General features: G+C 49.8%; 1 protein-coding gene across 12 annotated transcripts in view; it reads left to right on the plus strand.

The window, feature by feature from the left end:
* Positions 1–17776, plus strand: part of DEPDC5 (DEP domain containing 5, GATOR1 subcomplex subunit) — a 56710-nt gene extending 38934 nt beyond the window's left edge. For 7 of the 12 annotated variants that reach the window (XM_087880082.1, XM_087880084.1, XM_034438517.3 and 4 more), the window contains 12 exons: positions 694–802; positions 6079–6141; positions 8715–8860; positions 8987–9064; positions 9284–9416; positions 10132–10240; positions 10769–10993; positions 12505–12674; positions 12816–12987; positions 13965–14025; positions 14309–14391; positions 15020–17776. In XM_087880082.1, the coding sequence (XP_087736208.1) occupies positions 694–802; positions 6079–6141; positions 8715–8860; positions 8987–9064; positions 9284–9416; positions 10132–10240; positions 10769–10993; positions 12505–12674; positions 12816–12987; positions 13965–14025; positions 14309–14391; positions 15020–15312 (1642 nt within the window). In that variant the 3' untranslated portion in view covers positions 15313–17776. The remainder of the gene's footprint in view (positions 1–693; positions 803–6078; positions 6142–8714; positions 8861–8986; positions 9065–9283; positions 9417–10131; positions 10241–10768; positions 10994–12504; positions 12675–12815; positions 12988–13964; positions 14026–14308; positions 14392–15019) is intronic. The other 5 variants (XM_034438512.3, XM_034438516.3, XM_034438514.3 and 2 more) reach the window with 1 other exon arrangement.
* Positions 17777–20504: the final 2728 nt, after the last annotated feature.

Consider the following 20504-nt stretch of genomic DNA (forward strand, 5'->3'; position numbering starts at 1 on the left):
TTTCGGGGCCCCCCCCAAGCGGTGTTCTTTTTTTATACAAAGTCAGCTTATTGCCCCCACAATCTGGGTCCTCATTTTACCTACCTCGGAAGGATGGAAGGCTGAGTCAACCTTGAGCCTGGTGAAATTTGAACTTGCAGTAATTGCAGGCAGCTGGTGCTAGTTAACAGCACATTAGTCTGCTGCGCCACCAAGGCTATTGACCCCAGGACACTGCAACCCTCATAAATATGAACCGGTTGTCAAGCATCCGAATGTAAATCATGGGGCCATGGGATGCTGCAAGGGTCATAAGTGTGAAAAATGGTCATTAGTCACTTTTTTCAGTGCTATTGTAACTTCAAAAAGTCATTAAATGAACTGTTATAATTCAAGAACTACCTGTACAATAAAAATAAGACACTATAAAAATACAAATTACAGCTATAACTAAAAGATGGAGAGGGGGGAGTAGATGAGCGGGGGGGGGGAGGTGGGATCCATATTAATCTATCAACCACTTCCAGTGTGATGCTTCCCCATTGGAGCCCCCACAGGTGGGGGGCATTCTGGGTAGTCCTGTGTCTGTGGGCTCCTTGCCTAGAATCAAAATCTCTGATAGGAGCTCGCAGGGAGTCCTGGCATGGAGGTGGGGCGTTTCTTCTCCAATGATGGCTGAGAGATTTTTCATGGACCTCTCTCACTTGTTTCTAGGATATTGGGGGAACAACAAGCCGCAGCCCTTGCTGGGAAGACCTCTGTCCAGCCAGCGGAGACTGGCAGCATCGCCATGACACCCACCTACCTGGACAGTCCACGGAAGGTGAGGACGGAAGCTTCAATACAATGACACACTCCTGCATGGGGCTCTGTGCACGTGGCTTGCATGTGCCCTCAGTTAACCGCTGACAGGGTCACCAATCTGAGATAAGGGATGAGTCGTGACACCAGACCAGGTGGATGAGGTATATGTGAAAGAGCTGGCTGGGGAATTCTCTGAGTTAAAGTCCACCCGTCTTAAAAGTGGCCAAGGTTGAGGAACACTCATCTTCACAGTTAGCAAGTCTTTCATTTTGGGGGGTGGGGGTGGGGGATCTTTGGGGACAGTGTTCAGCTGAGGTCCTTGCATTCTTCCAAGGTGAAAACGAGGTGTGTGTGTATGGGTTGAAATGCTTGACCCACAGGGCAGCTCTTGCATTGCACGCCTGTTTTGATCGTTTTGGATCACCGACGGGGGCTCAGGCCCAGTTGCGAGATGCTTGTCAATGCCTCCCTTTGGCACTTCAAAATACAAGCCTGTTCTGCCCCAGCTACAGATCCCAAAGAACACAGCATACACAAACTCTGAACAAAACTTAGTTTACTCAAATAACGCAGTTTTAGCAAATGCCGGCTGCTAATAAGCGTTCTTAACAGCCTGCCAGAATTTGACAGATAAGATAGTCAGAGTCTGACTGGAGTTGGCAGAAAGCCCAGAAGCAAGGTTGCAGAGACATCCCAACGCGATGATTAGCGAACTAAAGTTGTTTCCTGCAGCTTGTTACAAGCTGCGTTCCTCCTTAAATAGGCTAAGGGAGTGGCCAATTAGCCCCAAGCCTTACTCTCAAGGAGACCTCCTCCTGAGAAGCCACTCCTGCCTTTTGGCAGCTCTGCGTGCCTGTGCATTGAGAAGAGGCTCCTCCTCTTCATCCTCTTCACTTAAAGGAGCCTCTGGAGGTTCTGAAGGCCCTGACTGAATCCCTGCCTCTGGCACCACATCCTCTCCAGCCTCCTCGCCGGCTGCACAGGCTGCTGGCGCAGCACCACACCAGCCTCCTCGTCGGGATCAGCAACAATCCGCGCAGACTGCTGGCGGGCCACAACAAAGCCTGGTATTCCGGCCCCTCCTGGTTGGGTTCAGGCATGGGGTGAATGCTGGCTCAGCCAGGTCATTGCAACCTCCAGGCATAGTTCCAATGCTTGAAATGTACCATGGCCGGCCAGCTGCAGGCTGCATTCTGCAAAGCATCTGCTTTTCCACCTGCTTTGAATGTCACAGTCATTCAGTGAAACTCTCTTGGGCACTAAGTGAAACCCCGGAGAGATTCCTGCCTCCCTGAGACGGTCAGAGGCGTTTTGAGAGGTTGGACTTTGAATGGTGTGGCAGGGCCAGCACTTCCATTTCTGCTCTGACACAGGCTTGACTCCCAGCTTGTCATCCCCATTGGACTCTCATCTACCAGAGATGGATTAATTTGAATTCCTGAATCATCATCATCATCATCATTCTAGCCATTGTCTGTCATGCAGGATGAAGGTCTCTTCTACATGTTTCCAACCAATAACAAAGGTCCTGAGCTTTCTTTGGACAATTGGGCCTGCAATACTTGCTGATGTCCTCAATCCATCTTGTTTTAGGTCTCTTTGGTGGACGCTTTTGATCAAGTGGGATCCATTCTATGACTGCCTTGGTCCACCTGCCCTCAGTTCTTCTTGCTCTGTGACCTGCCCATTTTCATTGCAATTCTTTGACACTCTTGATGGCATCGTATATTTTCTTTTGTTCTCTAATCCATGTGCAGGCCTTTCTATCTTGTCTTGTGATGCTGAGCGTGGATCTTTCCATGGCTCCCTGTGCCACTCATAGCTTTTGTATCGATTGTGAGGTTAGTGTCCATGTTTCACCAGCATCAGTTAGAGTAGGTAGCACACATTGATTGAAAACTTTTCTCTTCAGGCATAGCGGGAGGGAGGTTGTTCTTGAAAATTATGCTTAGCTGGCTGAATGCCTGCCAATCACATTTAACACGCCGTTCAGTTTCCTTTATTGTATCATCTTCCATTGAGAACCATTGGTCAAGGTTTATGTAGCGCTCTACTACTTCTAGTTCTTCTCCAGATAAATAAAAAAATCTTTCTTTGATGAATTTATTAGACATAACCTGGCTCTTTTTCAGGTTTATTTTTAAGCCAAACGGTTCTACTGCTTCGTGCAGCTTTTGTGTCCTTGTAGCTCTTCTGGGTCTTGTGAGAAGAGAACAACATCATCTGCGAATCTTAAGTGATTTAAATAGGCGCCATTGATTTTTATTCCATCTTTTGCCCAGTCTGGTTTGCAAAATGCTTCTTCAAGGCAGGCTGAGAAAAGGAGAGGTGCAGTGGTGAAATCTGAACCGCTTTACTACCGGTTCACTGGCTGCGCATGTGCAGTGCAGGCCAAAAGGAGGCATGCGGTAAGTAGAACAGTGCGCGCGGGGGGGGTGATCAGCTGTGGTGCGCAATCTTTTTTTTTTTTTACTTTTAAAAGCATTTTTTCGACCAAAGAGGTTGTAGAAAAAATGCTTTTAAAAGTATTTCTTTAAAATGCTTTTAAAAGTAAAAAAAAAAAAAAAGCCTCTGATGATCACTTAGCTGGGCATGGGAGGGGGGGCAGGGATTTTTGCTACTGGTTCTCTGAACCACCCGCCTCCATCGCTACCGGATCGGGCAATCCGGTCCGAACCGGGAGCATTTCACCCTTGGATAGGTGATATCATATTGCCTTATCATACACCTCGTTCTATGTTGATTTCCACTTTAAGATCATTAAGGCAAATTGTCACCAATGTTTTTTCATATATTGATTGTAGTAAGTTTATGTAAGCAGTGTCTACACCTTGGTTGAGCAATGCCTTAATTATTGCTTGCTGGAATGCTGAGTCAAAAGCCTTTTCATAGTCAATGAAGGCCACGCACAGAGGCCTGGGGTACTCGTTGTGCTTTTCAATGACTTGCTGAACAACCTGGATGTGATCTGTTGTGCTGCATCCACTTCTGAAGTCTTCCTGCTCCTTTGGCTGTACATCATTTAATGTTCTCAACATTCTTTTTGCTATTGTCTTGGTGAAAACCTTGTAGATGACTGAGAGAAGGCTTATTGGGCGAGTTTTTAAAATCATCTTGGGCCCCTTTCTTGTGTACACAATTACTTCAGCGTTTTTTCATGCATCGGGTATTTTTTCTTCTCTGAGGTATCTCGAGTATAGTTTTGCTAGTATCTTGCGTAAACTGTGACCACCAGCTCTCAGCATTTCAACCATAAGATGGTCATTTCCTGAAGCTTTGCCATTTTTCATTGATTTTATGGCACGATACTTCCTCCACTAGGATATCTGGCATTTCCTCTTTCGTGGATGTTATTAATTTTGAGTGATCTTGATCTTTGTATAGCTTGGAATAGAATTTTCCAATTATTTCTAACATTTCCTGTCTTGTTCTACACACAGAGGCATCTTCACGTTTTAATGCAAAAACTTTTCATGTATTTATAAATTTGCATTTTGCTCTATTAATCCTTTGTTTTCTTCAATTGCCTTTTTCTTCTTGAATATGTTATCGTAAATTCAATCTACCCCAGTTGTACTCCAATTTATTAGTGAACCTTCTGGTATTATTCATTGTTGTTTTTTCATTAAATCAATAGTTTCATCAGAGATTTTTGACTGTACAAAGTATTTTCCCCGTGGTGCTATAGATGTAGCAAATTCAAGGATGTTTTTGACTATTTGTTCATTTCGGTCCGTAATTTTAATCTCTTCCAAATCTTGCACTATATAGAGCAAAGTGATTTGACAGATTAATCTCAAAAAAGCTAGCAGAAAGAGAACATGGAAGAATCCATCGGTACACAAGGGAAATTGACTATATCATGTCAAGTGATAAAACCATATTTTGTAATTGTACTGTTATCAATCATTTTAATGTTGGAAGTGACCATAGAATGGTACGAGGTAAAGTGAAGATAGACTGTCGAAAGGAATGTATGAAAATGATACAGATGTCACAAAAAACAAAAATAAAGAGTGATAAGCTATTAGAGGAGAACAGCTATTTTCTTGTAAAATGAGTTCATGATAAAAAGTTCCTGTCCTTCAGCAAAATCTACTAGTCTGTCGCCTCTATTATTATGTTCATCACTTCCATACTGGCCAGTCACTTTTCTCCAGATATTGTTCTTCCTAGTCTTGCATTAAAGCCACCCATTAGTAGTTTGTATTGGCATTTTTCTTTATCTTGAAGGCGAGACACATTGTTGTAAAACTCTTCCACCTCATCATCACTATAGCTTATTGTTGGCTCGTAAGCTTGGATTATTTGAACCGTGTATTGTTCGTTCAATTAAATGTTGCATTGGACTACGCTGATAATTTTACTACAGTCTTTCAGCTTTTGGTTGGGGAGAAAACCAATCCTGTCACATTGTTCATCTTCAGTACCTCTAGTGTAGAGTAAAATGCCCAGACCTATCAAGTTCAACTAAATTTTCACCTTTTCGTAGTATTTCACATAATCCAGTGATATCCCAATGCATATTGTTGAGTTCAATCAGAAGTTCTCCTAGTTGAGCATCCGTTTCCATTGTTTGAATGTTGAGTGTTCCTAAGTCCAAAGGCAGCCTGATTTAACCCGGGGATTCTTAGCACCCTCGGCCTTTGGGCAGGTCTTCCTGCTGCCGTGGGTAGTTGCCCTAGGCCTAGGGCCTCAGGGGAATGAGGGCTGTTTTTGAGGTTGTATTGGCATGTGGGAGAAATAGACCATCATCTGCCACACTGGTCCAATGTGGGTTGGCAGATGTGATCGGCATTAGTCTGGGGTAAAAACATATAAAATCACTTTATATGTGTTTAAATCTTTGATTGGAAGCTGCCCAGACTTGGCTAAAAGATGGGCAGCTATATAAAAGTTTTAAACAAACAAATAAATAAATACAAGCAAATGGTAGCTCCACTCCATTCTCCACACTCTGTTGCCCTGGCAAAAGAAATGCATTGATCTGAAGAGCCCCAAACGGTTACCTTGGGGTGCAGCCCAAATGAATGCAAACTGCAGAAGAGGCCACATCTGATCCAGCTTCTCACGGCAACCTGGGTGGGAGCAGAAGCCTCGGCACTCCTTCGTGCATGCTCTGAGTGCTTCCTCCTTTCACCTGGTGCCCCTCCCCCCCCCAGCCTGCTGCAGTTTCCGTGCCCTGTTAACCTTCCACTTGGAGTGACAGATCTGCACAACATCTCTCCCCCCCCTCCCCCCCACCCCCACCCCCCCTGTTTCTGTTGCTGCCTTTGCTGTTTCCTGGTTCTTCAGGACGGGACCTTCTTTATGGAGTTTGTTCGAAGCCCTCGCGCAGCATCTCTCTTCCACACACAGGTCAGTTTTTGACAGGTCGAACGCTCTTTGTGGCAATCCTACACAATGTAACTTGGGGTCCACATTCCCCCCTGGGGAAGGCTGAGTCCGTCAGCCTTCCCAGGAAGACCGACAAGAAACACGACCAGAGGAACTCATTCCTCTGGCTACGTGTAAGCTACATTAGCAGAATCTTGCAAGTCTGAAAGTACAAATCTCTCACCATCACCAAGAAACTTTGGACAGTCCCTTCTGAGCCTTTCTCCACCCATTTTGCAGCTGAGGGCTATTTCCTCTCTTATCTGATTGTTCCCTAAGCAAAATCTCTTCACCCTGTTTTCCAAGGTCTTTCCCACGTACCATTACAGAGTCTGCATGAGTTACAAGGGTGTGGTTTGGTTGAGGAGGAAAATGCTGTTTGCCTGCCCCTTTTTGGTGCCCTCTCTATTCCTGGACTGTTCAGTTTTCTTTAGAAAGCAACCAAGCCAGAAGCTCTTGGCCCTTTTTCCTGCAGAGACAGGAGAAAAGTCTGTGGGAGCTGGACTCCCCTCTGTCTTCAGCATCCTACCTAGCATGTGCAAAGGAACGGAGATGGCTTGCAAGTTCTTGGCAACGGGATGTATGGTGGCCTTGATGCTTGGGAGACCTGAATTCCCCATTAGGGCAAAAGGAGCTTGCACATAACAGCCCCCCTCTTCCCATTCTCCCACCCCAAACTGGGGCTGTGCTGCCTCAGCCTGGCCAGAATGATAGGCTGTGCTACTGACCGGACTGAGAGCTGGATATCATTGTTGGGTCAAAGGGCTGTAAATTAAAGAGGAAGAGCTGGCCTATGGGTGGTGGTCTCTGCTCCAGATGTTGTGGATGTTCTGCCCCAGTTGGCTTGCCCTGCTGTCTTGAGGTTTGGCTGGGCAGGTCCAGCTCCAGGGGGAGCCTTCCCTGAGAGTGAGGCTGCTGGCAGAGGAGGAAGGTTGCCCCTGAACACACCACAGCTGTATTTCTCAGCCATAGCAATTTGAAGATGTGTTGACTTTAACATGGGGAATTTGGGGAGTTGAAATCACACATCTTAAATTTGCCAAGGTTGAGAGAGCTGAGACGCCGTGGTTGAGAAAACACTGCTCTAGAACCAGTTCAGGTGAGTTGTGCTGTTGTTTATTCTGCAGAGGAAGGCTGGAGGGGCCCGCAGTGAGATGCTTGCAATGAATTCAGGACAGAGCCTGATCTCTGGTTGCAGAGGAAGCCTCTGCTTCAAGCAGGTGGGGACCCTGGACCAGCAGGCTTCTCTGAAAGGCCCCCTGACACCAGGAAAGAATCGAAGCCAGGCTTCCCTCGCTCCCCTTTCAACTTTTGGATATTACTTGATAGAAAAGCAAAAATAGAAAATGGGACGTGGCTAAGATTTCTTTTATGGGCAAGAAAGTAAATTGTACTTTGAGCAATTGGGATTGTTTCTAACTGGAACAGGACAAGTCAATAGTTTGTGGAAAATTTAGGAACTGGCAGAAGAATTAACCATTTCCAGTAAAAAGAGGTAAAGATTCCTCTATTAATTCATAGATGCTGGAAAGAATTTTCTTTTTCTTAGCACAGACTTGGCAGTTGGAGATGTTACCATTGATAGGGGGCTGTTTCCTCATGGGCTCTTCCTCCAGATGTTGCTTCAGGGCAAATGGAGGTTGTTCTTTCCGGAGCCTGATCTTTCTAGAAGATTGTCTTTTGTTCTTTGGGGGGAGTTGCAAGACTATCCATTTCTGAGGCTAAAATCATTTCATAGCGTTTGACGCAGTCCTGGAAACCCAAAGAGAATGGTCCGGTCCTCATCCAGAGGCCATTTTCAGAATAAATTGATGCACCCTCCCACTCTCGCATTCCCTTAATGAACTGGGGGAATGAGCTGGAAGCACATTAGCCACACAAGTCTCACTGATACAGCAGAGAACACACTGTGAGGTCCTGTCCCAGGTAAGTCATGGACCGTGAGCAGGTAGATGCTCTTGAACCTGTGGTGCAGAGAACAGCCCTACTTTTTTTCATGTCAGCTTCATGGAGCTTCTGCAAGAACACTTTCTGTTGACTTGGCCTTTGGCCCATCATCTCCGATGTGACTGGCCATTTGCAGATTTTATTTTATTTCATTTTATTAATCATATTTCTATGCCGCCCACTCTCCGAGGACTCTGGGCGGCTTACAACAATCGACAGTATACTAAACAGCATATTGCCCCAACAATCTGGGTCCAGATGTGGAAAAGGGTCCATGGAAACATCAGGCTATTCATGGGGAGAGATGGAAACTAACAAATGGCAGGGCTCTCTGTGGTCCTGATGTGTGAGTGTCAAGGAAATTCCAGGCCACCCAGATTATGTATCTGTCTTAACTACTTCTGAGCACCCCGCCAGTTCTCATTTTCAGGACCCTGATGGATGTTTCCATTATTGAAGCATTTTGATGCTTGCGAGTATTAGCCTGAAACTCCCAAGTCTTACACTTAGGGCCAACTCAAAGTTCCTCTGTGTGCCTGCAGGGCTTTATCAGATTTATGCTTTCAGGCTGATGACCTCCGTGGTGGCCACTGCTTCCCTTCCCCCAGGTCTCTGTCGATCAGTCTGTCCCAGGAACCCTGGAAGGCAGCACTGCTATCAACACAGCCCAGCCTATAGACCGTAGCAGCATCCAAGCCAGCTCTCTCCACGGAGGGGACCAGACCTCGGCCACTTCTGGTCCTTTGGAAAACAGGTAAGAAGGACCAAGTGGGGCTTTCAGTGAAGATCTGAGAGCTGACCTTAAGTAGACGCGTCCTGCCTTTGTGGTCGTCCTGCAGCCCTTTCCCAGCTGAGGGCGTGTTTTCTTTCAATTTTGCAGCTCCCAGCCATCCTCTGCCAGTTCCCTGACATCTTCGTCTACTTTGCTGGAAATCCTTGAAGCCATGAAACATCCCACGTAGGTTCCTTTCACTCCCCTTGCCTCCTGGCAGCCCCTTTCTGGAAGAGGGTGTGGCAAGTGGAGTCCAGCCATTTCTCTCCTGGTGGGATCTCGAGGGACCATGGTGGGGGGGGGAAGGGCAGAGGTCACAGCGACCCTGGGGGAGGGGAGAGGGGCAGAGGTTGGGAGGTGAGAAGACTCCAGCCGTCCTTAACCCGGGCCTTGTTTGGCTCTCAGCACAGGGATCCAGCTGCTCTCTGAGCAGAAAGGCCTCTCCCCAACCTGCTTCATCAGTGCAGAAGTCGTGCACTGGCTGGTGAACATGGTGGAAGGGGTGCAGACGCAGGCCATGGCCATCGACATCATGCAGGTGAGCAGCTCTTTGCAGCCTGGATGGAATTCCTCCCTTCTGCCTTAAGGAAGGTGGACATCACTTAAGGAGGCCAATGGGGAGGAAGGGAGGGAGGGAGGAGGGCTTCCTGGCAGGATCCGGGGGCTTCAGGCAGCATTGGGAACTATTAGATAAACCTCCACCTGTTCCTTGGTCCTAGAAAAGGATCCCTCCCACTTCTCCCTGTAGACCAGGGGTATCAAATTCAAGGCCTGAGGGCCAGATCCGGCCCAAGGGGTGCTTAGATCTGCCCGCGGGCCGTCCTGGAAAACAATGGATGACCAGCCCGCGGGGCCTCTGCCAGCAAAAACGGAGCTTGGGAGGGCCGCGGGCAACCCTTGCGAGCTCCATTTTTGCTGGCAGAGAGTTGCAGGAGGCTGTCTCACCTGGAAACGGAGCTACGGAGCCTGCTTTCGCTGGCAGAGCACTTGGGCCACCACAGGCATCCCTGACACGAGTGATGTTGAGCTGGCTATGCCCACCCTGGCCACGCCCCTCCCCCGGCCCCCCGAGGCCAAACACAACCTCATGCGGCCCTCAATGAAATAGAGCTTGAAACCGCTGCTGTAGCCTGTCAGTTGGAAATGAGCAGTTTCTGTGGACCAGGATTTCCCCACCCCCAAACCCCCTTTGCCTGCATGGCTGCTGGCTGTCCTTCCAGCTGAAGCGGATTTTCGTTCCATCTTCTCTCTAGAAAATGCTGGAGGAGCAGCTGATAATACATGCTTCCGGAGAGGCACTTCGCACCTTTATTTATGGGTTTTATTTCTATAAGATGGTGGAAGACAAGGAGCAAGAGCGAGGTCAGGTTCTGGGTGGCTTGGGGCAACCTTGGCTGGCTCCTTGGAATGCTAGTTTTCATTCCTTTTCCACAGGCCTCCTTTGCGTTGGCCGATGCAGAAGAGGCCTGTGGAAAAGGAATGAAAATTCTTTCCTGTACCAAAGAATGTTTCGGAGACGAAAGGCAACACGTTGTGTTGATCATGGTCTCTCCTCTCCTGCTCTGAATGAGCCCCAGGGGGCACCCTTCACCATCTCTTGGGATAGAAGCTTCTGGATTGGGGAAGGGGGACAGATGGATCTAACCTTGAGAGACCCCTGCCCCACCCTGGCATTCCTCTGCCCAAGGGGCAAGAGGTCAGCTCTCTACCCGAGTGACTTCCCCCGATTTCCTCTTTAAGAAAGAGGCTCTGCTGGAGATTGTTCCCGAGACTGATTCCTGAGCAGGGAGAAAGATCCTCCCCATCTCCTGTGGGCCGGGCAGGGGGACCTTCCCCAGCCCAGGATAGTGTCAGCTGTCCCAAAGGAGCTTCTCTTCCCCTCTTCTGCAGGGGGGATTCAGCAGCCCGCCCTGTGGCACACGGCGGCCAAGGACGAGTTCTCTGCCTTCCAGCGAAAGTGGTTTGAGGTGGCTTTTGTGGCGGAAGAGCTCCTTCATTCGGACATCCCAGCATTCCTCCTGCCGTGGCTGCCCAGCCGCCCAGCCTCCTATGCCAGCAGGCACAGCTCCTTCAGCCGCAGCTTTGGAGGACGGAGCCAGGCGGCGGCGTTACTGGGTAACGTGGATGCAGAGGGTGGCTGGGGGTTCTCGGTGGTCCCAAATGCGGGGTTTCTGTTCCTCCAAGCTAGGTGGGACCTGGCCAGGAAGATGGGGGGTGGGGAGGAGGAGGATCTGAAAATGTTGCATTGGCTCCCCTATTAGGCCCTTTAAGCCAGGGCTCTCCAACCTTAGCAACTTTAAAGACTTGTGGACTTCAGTTCCCAGAATTCCCCAGCCAGCAAAGCTTAAGTTGAAGTCCATATGTCAAAGTTGGAGATTCCTGCTTTAGGCCATGATGGGCATTGCTGTTCCAAAATCATCTGAGAGGTAAATCTCTGGGAATGTCCTTCCATGCTATATTCTCATATATTTATGTAATAGAAAATATGTTCAAAGGCCAGCAGGTGAAAAAAATGAAGGGAGAATAAAATAACAATGAAAATAAAGGTAAATATAAAAGATGAAAAGTAGAGGATGACAGAGAACAAGGATCAACAGCATTAGGACAAAATCAGTATTGTTGGTTCCTTGGTGCTCTCTGAGCTTGGTGGTTTTCTTGCAGACATTTCATGACCCAACTAGGTAATATCATCAGTGCTAGTCCCAGAGCGCAAACCCCACTCCCTGAGCTGATGATGTTCCCTGGTTGGGTCATGAGACATCTGCAAGAAAACCACCAAGCTCAGAGAGCGCCAAGGCCCCCCCTAATCCCCCTCCTCTCCATTAACCCCACTCCCTTCTGGCACTGATTACCTACTTGGGTCATGAAATGTCTGCAAGGAAAGCCAAGCTCAGAGAGCCCCAAGGACCCCACAGTTCAACCCTGAAGTACGAAGATTCTGTTCTATGGAAACCAATGTTTTCCTTTGCCTTGAGAGAACAGCCGAGGTCTTTGGCTGTTCTCTCAAGGCAAGAGTCGGACTGAGTTCTAGTCTTGGGGTTGAAAGGGGAGAGCACCTGGAGCCATGGAAGAGAGCACGCACAGACCTGGGCCAGGGCTTCAGCCTCGAAGGATTTTTTTGTTACCTGCCCTCCCATATTGCAGTGGGGAAACTCTTCAGGGGGCAGCAGAGGTTGAGATGGAATGGCAACATAGGACTAGGTGGGCTCTGGCCTAGTTCCCCACTCCCGCCCCCCAGTCAACAGTAACCCCCAGAGGCATTTCATAAACTCACTGGCAGGTTTCTGCTCTGACTTTCTCTAAACTTAAAAGTCACAGAAACTGGCAGTGGGGAGGAGACCCTGGAGAGACCCAAGTCAGCCAAAATGATGGGAATTAGAGAGACCAGTGAGTGGCTGATGGAGGAAAATTCAACCAGTAGCTGCAGCAACAAACGCAGGCTCTTAGCTCATCTCCTTATTCCACCTGGGTCACAGCATTCGAGGTGCCAGAGGGGGCACCCAAAATAACAGGACTGCACAGTCTCTGGAGCACCCAGGATTAAACTGGGTCCTGCTTCCTCAATGGCTTACAATGGCTAACCTCTCCCTCCCTTCCCTTGTGTTCTTCGGCTCCTCTCCGGGCAGCTGCCACAGTGCCAGAACAGCGGACGGTGACCCTGGACGTGGACATAAACAACCGCACGGATCGGCTGGAGTGGTGCAGCTGTTACTATCACGGCAACTTCTCCCTCAGTGCCGCCTTTGAGATCAAGCTGCACTGGATGGCGGTGACGGCAGCTGTTCTCTTTGAGATGGTGAGCTCTGGCAGGCGGGCTTCCTGGGAAGTCAGAACGGCCTCTTGCAGATCTGCTGGTTTCCAAGGCCGTGTCTGGTCCTCATTTGAACCCGGTACTCCTAAAGGCAAAGGCTCCCATCACCCTGCCCTGTTTCCACAGGTCCAAGGCTGGCATCGCAAAGCCACTTCCTGTGGGTTCCTGCTGGTCCCAGTCCTGGAAGGCCCGTTTGCGCTGCCCAGTTACTTGTACGGAGACCCCCTTCGAGCCCAGCTTTTCATCCCACTCAGCATCAGCTGCCTGCTGAAAGAGGGCAGTGAGCACCTCTTTGATGGTGAGGAGGGGGGGAGGCGGCTGGTTGCTTTTCACCAGCTTGCAGATCATGCAAAGTGTGAGGATCTCCCAAGAAAGCAAAACTCTTGAAACCAGGAACATTTCCAAAGGGAGCCTTTCCTGGGAGAGAGCGATTGCGGAAAAGTCAGGTGGCGTCTGAAATCCAGGCACCAAGCGTTAGGCTAATTGTCCCCTTCAACCCCCATCTCAATTTCACGTGTCCCTCTTTAGCCAATCATCTGCCGCAAAGGTGTTTTGACTTTGCCAAGAGGCAGCGTGGTGGGAAGATCCCATCCTCAGGGCAATGCGGCCTTGAGCCTTCCCTCCCTAAAGCTCCCAAGCAGTTACAGAAAAGTGAAAGTATGTAAACTATGCGGGATGCCTGGTGGCAACTTTGTTTGCTTGTTTGTTTATTAAGTGTATATGCTGCCCATCTCACTGTCAAGTGACTGTTACACTATCAAAAGCAGCTGTAAACACATTAAATATTAAACTAAGTTAAAAACAAGAATACAACAGGGTGTGGTTGGGATCTTCCTCCTAGTCCACTAACTGTCCCAATGTGGAATGCCCTCATCAGATCCCGGGCCAATCAGCAGTCCGTGCCTTCATAACTGGTAGGTGAGCTCTTTCTCTACCTGAACCTACAAAAACACTTGGATGGGTCCTCTTGGGAGGAGGAGATCTGGCAGAGACAGGCAGGAAGGGGAGAGAGAAGAAAGCATGAGACCAGCAACTCCTCCACTAGACCAGGGCAGGCGATTCCAGCGGTGGCACAGCAGAGATACTAACTTGGGTGGGAGAGGCTGAATCACCTGGAGCTTTGGGGAGACAAGGTCAGTGCCTTCTTGGGATCAAACAAGGTAACACAGAAGCATTTCCCAGCTGTCGAGTTCTCCAGAACGCTTCATGGGATGTGCCCAAAAAATCCTGGGATCTTGGCAGCAACCAGAACCTCCCTCCTGGTCCTCTTTGCAGGCTTTGAGCCAGAAACCTATTGGGACCGGATGCACCTTCTGCAGGAGGCCATTGCACAAAGGTGAGCAGGGGAGGTGCAGCTGGTGAGGAGGTGGGTGCAGTGGGTGACACAAGGCGTAGGAAGAAGCTAGAAAGTCTGCAGTGCTTCCTCCGCAAGGCTGGGCTTTTGTTTCACTTTTCCTTCCTCTGCCACTCCAAAAAAGAGCCACAGCATTGGGTGGGGATATTTCAGTGGGGCCATAAAGCTTCTGGCAGGCCAGGCTCCTGAGGGATTTGCCCTACATGATGTAGGGCGTTGCGTGCTCCTTGCATGCTCAACAAGAGCTGTGCTTTGTTCCCACCAGGTTTGGATTCATACAGGATAAATACTCGGCCTCTGCCTTCAACTTCCCTGCAGAGAACAAGCCCCAGTATATCCATGTTACAGGTGAGCTCTGTTGCCCTTCGGAGTGGAGGTGGCAGGCCCTGCATCAAATGGCTGCTGGGCAGGTGGCCGATGCATCCAAAGGGGAGGCTGCAGTCCTTGTCTCTGGCAGTTCTAGGACTTCGCAGACAGCAAGGAAGCAGGAAGAGCTTGCCTCCTGGCAGCTCACCTCTCTGTGTGCCCACATACCTCTGCCCTTGCTGCTGCTGGGCACAGGAGAAAGAGGGCTTGCCATGGCTTTCTGCTTCTGCCCTGCTCTCGCTACCCTGATGGCCACTGCTAGTCCGAAGCCCAGCCAGCTGGCGTGATGCTCCTTCTGAACTCCTCTTTGCTCAGGAAGAGCTCTTGGTTCTTAACAGCACAGCTGTCTGTCAAACCAGAGAACTCTGTAAACTTCAGGTCCACAGTAGCAGCCCACCTTCTAGAATGGGCTGGGGAACCATGGCCCTTTCATGACTTACGGACTTCATGCCGGCTCAGGGATTCTGGGAGTCGAAGTCCACAAGTCATAAACGGGCCATGGTTCCCCACCTCTGTTCTAGAAGAAGCCCTCCCTGGTTGAGGTAGGCCCAGGGGACACGTCCCGCGCAGAAGGCCCCTGTCCTCTGAAAACCTTCCTCTCCCCACTCAGGCACGGTCTTCCTCCAGCTGCCGTACTCCAAGCGGAAGTTCTCCGGGCAGCAGCGCCGCCGACGCAACTCCACCAGCTCCTCCAACCAGAACGTCTTCTGCGAGGAGCGCATTGGCTACAACTGGGCCTATAACACCATGCTGACCAAAACCTGGCGATCCAGTGCCACTGGCGACGAGAGGTTTGCCGACCGGCTGCTGAAAGACTTCACGGACTTCTGCTGCAACAAGGATGGCCGGCTCGTCTCCTTCTGGACGGGCTGCCTGGAGAAGATGCATGCCAGCGCGCCCTGAGGAACGGCTTCTGCAGCCGGGCAAAGCCAAACTCAGCCGGGAGCAGCCAAAGCCCTGTGGCAGGCCTGGCATCTGAGTGAGCAACCAGGGCCTGCAAGGGCCAGACTGAGGTGGACGAAGATCGGAGGGACCGAAAAATAGCGGAGAGAAGTTTGTACTGGAAGGCCGATGCCTGCCCCTGTGTGGCAGATGCTATGCATATATAAATATGTAAATATATATAGTATAAATACGGAATTCACAATTCAATCAATAGGAAAGAACATCCTTTCCCTCCCGTCCTTTGTATTTTGATAAGCCTGCAGCCTATTTGAAAGGTAGGTAGAGAAAAGGAAGAGTGCACAAACGGCCACGGCTGAAAAGACCCTGGTGGAAAGGGAGACTTTAAAGAGGCTGGGTGGGAGAGAGCAAGGCGAAAGGATCAGGGAAGCAGAAACGGCTTTCCAAGGAGAAGAAGGATGGGATCCCCTGCTGAAAGGTGAAGCCAGAGAGAGAAGCAGAAGGAAGCACCCTGGGCATGCTTGGTCTGGTAGTTAAAGCACCGGGTTAGAAACCAGGAGCCGTGAGTTCAAGTCCTGCCTCAGGCAAGAAAACCAGCTGGGTGACTTTGAGCCAATCACCAGGAGATGGGGAGTTCTAGTCCAGCTTTAGGCATCAAAATCGGCTGGGTGACCTTCAGCCAGTGACTCTCAGCCCAGCCCCCCTCACAGGGTGATGGTGGTTGTGGAGAAAATGAGTATTGATATGTTTGCCACCATGAGTTATTTGTAAAAATTTCATAAAGGTGGACTCTAAAAGAAATACATAATAAATAAACCTGGGCCTAAGTGTCTTCCAAAGTGAAGGCCTTGCCAGCCTCGATATTCCTGCTAGTTCAAGAAGAGAGCAAAGTCTGCCCTTCCCCCCACCCCCCAGACTCAGCCCATTTCCCGAGAAGCCATTCCAAGCTGCCAGAGGTGCAGGCAACAAAGCCAGGAGTCTGAGTGGGGAGGCAGGCAAGGACCTCTGCAGGCCTCCGGAAGGGCCGAGTCAGGGAATTTGGCCAAGGAGGCCGCCTGCTTATTTATTTATTCAATTTGTATGCTGCCAATCTCTGGGAGCTGCCTGGGCATTGGGCCGTTTGTCCAAGCGAAGGTGCTGTGGGAGGGCAGCCTTCCTCCCCCAAACCCTCTGGCTTTATACCTCCAGCATCCGTGGTGCCTTTTGGTACTTGCTGGTGTTATCGGTCATCTACCAGAGAGGGGTGTGTGTGTGTGTGTGTGTTTTCCCCACAATCTCTACCTCCCTGGCAAATAAAAGGAATTTTCTTCATCAGTGGGGTCTGCAGCTCCACTTCCTGGCCCTGACAGAAGCAGGAATCTCTTGCAAAGATCTGTTGGGAAATCAGGAGGAACCACATCATTAAGGACAAAGTTGTCGCCTGAACCAGACAAAGGAAGCTGGGCCTGGCCACGTGCGAGACCCCTCCCCAGATCCCCCCAGCAAGGCAAAAGGAGCTGGCCAGCTTGTGAACCAACACAGCAAAGATTTGGGGAGAGAAAAAGGGGTCCCTCCTGAAGCCCGCCCTGCTCGGAGTTGCCTTTGGAACAAGATGGGGCAGCTCCTTGCCAGCCCAGCCACGGAGCAGGCAGGTAAGCGTGGCTGGGTGGCAGGTGTGAAAAAGGCAAAACCCTCCATTGCAACCAGCAACGTTTGGCCACCGTCTTTCCCAGTTGCTGCCTACCAGCCGGTCGCCTAGACACGGGGGGGCAGGGGGGAGAGAGCTTCAAGTCCGGCAGGGTGAGTGGGCCAGAGCTGCGCACCTCAGCTGGGAGTGGCAGGTAATGGAACCCCATGGGGCCCTTTCCCCACAGGCAGCACCAAGTTCAGGCCAGCGTTTCCTAAAGTCTGGCTAGTTGCCCACCCCTGGGTTAGGGTGGCACAGTTCCCCTGGGGGGCCTCTGCTGAAAATTGGCCCTCAAAAAGGACTCCCCCCCCCTCCCAATTCCCCGCCTTTACTGGGGAAAGGATAGGAACCGAGTGACCCCTCTCGTTTTTATATCCTCACATCTTAGATTGATGACTCCCTTTCCTGTCAGATCCTTAAAAGTGATACTGCCAATCAATCGGGAGAAGGGGGACACTTGGATTCGATTCACTAGCATTGCCTGTGTCAACAGATACTTTACAACCTATATCCTAGCGCCAAAGAGCCCTGAGATCCCCTTTACCTGCAGGAATTTTTATGATAGCCATGTGGGTTGTTTCACTTTAAGGGATAATGGTGGGAATGCATGTGTGTTCGGGTTCTCAGAGAAACTAGTAAAGAAAACATCTTCACACTTGTATATTGACTAAAATCTGCATTCTGACTTAAAGGGAGGGGTCTCTACCACTTTAATCCTACTGTCTTGCCTAAGGGTATTCAGATCTTGCTTTAGCTGGATGGCTTTCACTTCTGCTTAATAAAAGTTCTCTTGAACAACCATGTTTCAAGAGTTTTTACTTTCTTAAGTTGGAAGGAGAGGCAATCCTTACAAAGAGCAAGATCTGCAAAACAGTCAACCCAGAGAAGCAATCTTCGCTCTACTGAGGGGACCTTGCAAACCATGTCTGAACGAAGCAGAGAGCTGGGAGAAACCGATTGCTGGGGGGGGTGACAGCAACCGCCACCCAGTCGGATGCCTGTTTTGTACACCCCATTGGAGAGGATGAGGTAACCCTGGAGAATCCTGAAAAGCCCCGCTGGTATCGGGAAGAAAGATAGCTGGGATAAGAACCAGAGGAGTCACCCTCAGCCGTGGCAACCGAAAACCGGGGTGGAAACTGGAACTAGAAGCCCTTGCTGACCGGGGGGGGGGATGACCGAAGCACCACTGAGGGAGGATTATCTGAAGAGACATATAACCCAATTAATGATGGAAATTTTGGAAAATTTCAACATCCGAGGGGAGCCAGGACAACAACCAAAGGGCGTGGAAAGGGCAGCAGTCGCGGATGATACCACGGGAGGCATCCCCCTTCTGGAGCCTGCCTATTGAGCAGATGGCTCGATGGCTTGTTTAAAACATAAACAAGGCCAAGGCACTCCAAAAAAACCAAGCGCACTTCCTTCTCCTGCAGTGCTGTTGCTGAGATTCCCCACCACCACCTCTACTCCAGCTGCACATTCCATCACATACGCACACATCTCCAGAAACCCTATCAGACGGGGCTCAGGACTGAGTAGGGCAGTGGTGGACATGCCACCCTCCTACCCTCTGTGGGAAGAGCTGCCATATGGCTCTAGCCAGACCTCTCCAAACTTGGCAACTTTCACACTTGTGGACTTGAAATCCCTGAAATGGCTGACGGAGGAATTCTGGGACCCCTGTTCTATGCTACTTGGGCTCTTGCTTTTCTGGATGGTATTTCTTGACTCCTGAAGACTGGAAAGCGAGCGGGGAGCAAGGGATGACATTGGCCATCTCTTTTCCTTCACTGATGCTTCCCTTAGACTTTGGGAAATGGTGCAGAAATCTGGAGGCACTGCCTATCGGAAGCAAAAAATCAGAGCTGTGAGCTTTGCTCCCAGTCCCAATGACTGAGAAAGGCACAAACCACCAGCACTTGGGCAGTATTTTTCAAACCTGGCAACTTAAAGATGACTGGACCAACTCCCAGAATTCCCCAGTCAGCATTCCAAGGGTTGAAGTCCACATATCTTCAGGTTGCCAAGTTTGAAAAATAGTGACCTAAAGGACCTCTTCCTTCAGCAGTGACCATCAGAATCACTTACTCTCTGCCCTCTGCTGTGGATTCCAGAAAAAATTGCCCTGGGGGCAACTATTTTCACGACCTGTGCTTCCAGAAGACAAGAAGAAACTTCCATGAGCTCCTGCCAGAATGACCACACTCTTGAGTCCAACTGCCTGATCCAAATTGAGGCATCCCAGACAGATGGCTTTGAGAGGGTCCAGAGGAGCCCATGACCTGATCATCGATGCCATCATGAAACTGTCCCCTCTCGGGAAGCTTCTCGAATATGCTCAGCATCATAGGGTTGGAGAGGGTTTAGTGTAGGGGTGTCCAACCTTAGCAATTTGGCTTGTGGACTTCAACTCCCAAAATCCCCCAGCCCTCTTCAGTAAGAGAGGATACCTACTCACATTCATTCTGCTAATTTTTAATTCCGGATTCCCACAGTCATAGTATTGAGTTTCTTTCAACTCTTTCTTTCTATGTTCATTTATCTCAAAATCCACTCTTGGCATTGTAGTGATCTCTGACATTCAGAAACTCTTGCCATCCTTGTATCCTTCACTAATCTTCACAGACTTTCATCATAAACAATCAAATCTACTGTGGTTTTAGTTTTCGTTATAGACCTGCATGAATACTGCTCACCTGCCTGGAACCCTCACTGTATTTCAGAGGTCAATACATTAGGTCCAGAGATATTTTACTAGAAGAGTCCTCAAATCCTCTGCTTGAAATAAAATTCCCTATACCACCAGGCTTGAAATTTTAGGCCTGGATAGCCTTGAAGTACACCACCTACGTTCCGACCTAAGCTTAGTACACAAGATTATCTACCATAACGTCCTACTTCTTAATGAGCACTTCTCCAAATGGCCCAGATAGCATAGGACAGTGATGGCTAACCTTTTTGCCATCGGGTGCCAGGAAGGGGGGGCGGGGGAGGTTCGCGTGCACGTGTGCCCACACCCATAATTCTATGCACCCCGCCCCGTGCATGCGACCCCACCTTCCCCCCGCTCCTAGCACACGATGACCCAGTAGGCCCATTTTTCTTTCTCACCTGGCTCCAGATCCACTCTATGCATCTGGGGAGGGCGAAAACAGCCTTCCCCACCCCCTCGGATGCCCAAAACGGCCCGTTTCCCAACTTCTGGTTGGACAGGAAGTGACTTTTTTGCTGTCCCCAGCCTCCAGAGACTCCCGATGCATGCGCACTGGAGCTGAGCTGGCGTGCCAGGCAACATGGCTCCACGTGCCGCCTGTGGCACGCGTGCCATAGGTTTGCCATCACGGGCATAGGATCTGGTCCAGAGCAAGGCCAAGGCATGGCTAGTACACAGGTAAGGCCCACTTACACAGAGTTTCCATGGGGTTTGGCTCTCGGGTGGGTTCTAAAATTTTTTACTACCGGTTCTGTGGTCGTGGATTATTTTGTGGTCGTGGCTTGGTGGGGGAGGAGGTAATGTGACTCG

This window comes from Pantherophis guttatus, chromosome 17, assembly GCF_059756535.1.
Source record: "Pantherophis guttatus breed Tessera chromosome 17, ASM5975653v1, whole genome shotgun sequence".
NCBI lineage: Eukaryota > Metazoa > Chordata > Lepidosauria > Squamata > Colubridae > Pantherophis > Pantherophis guttatus.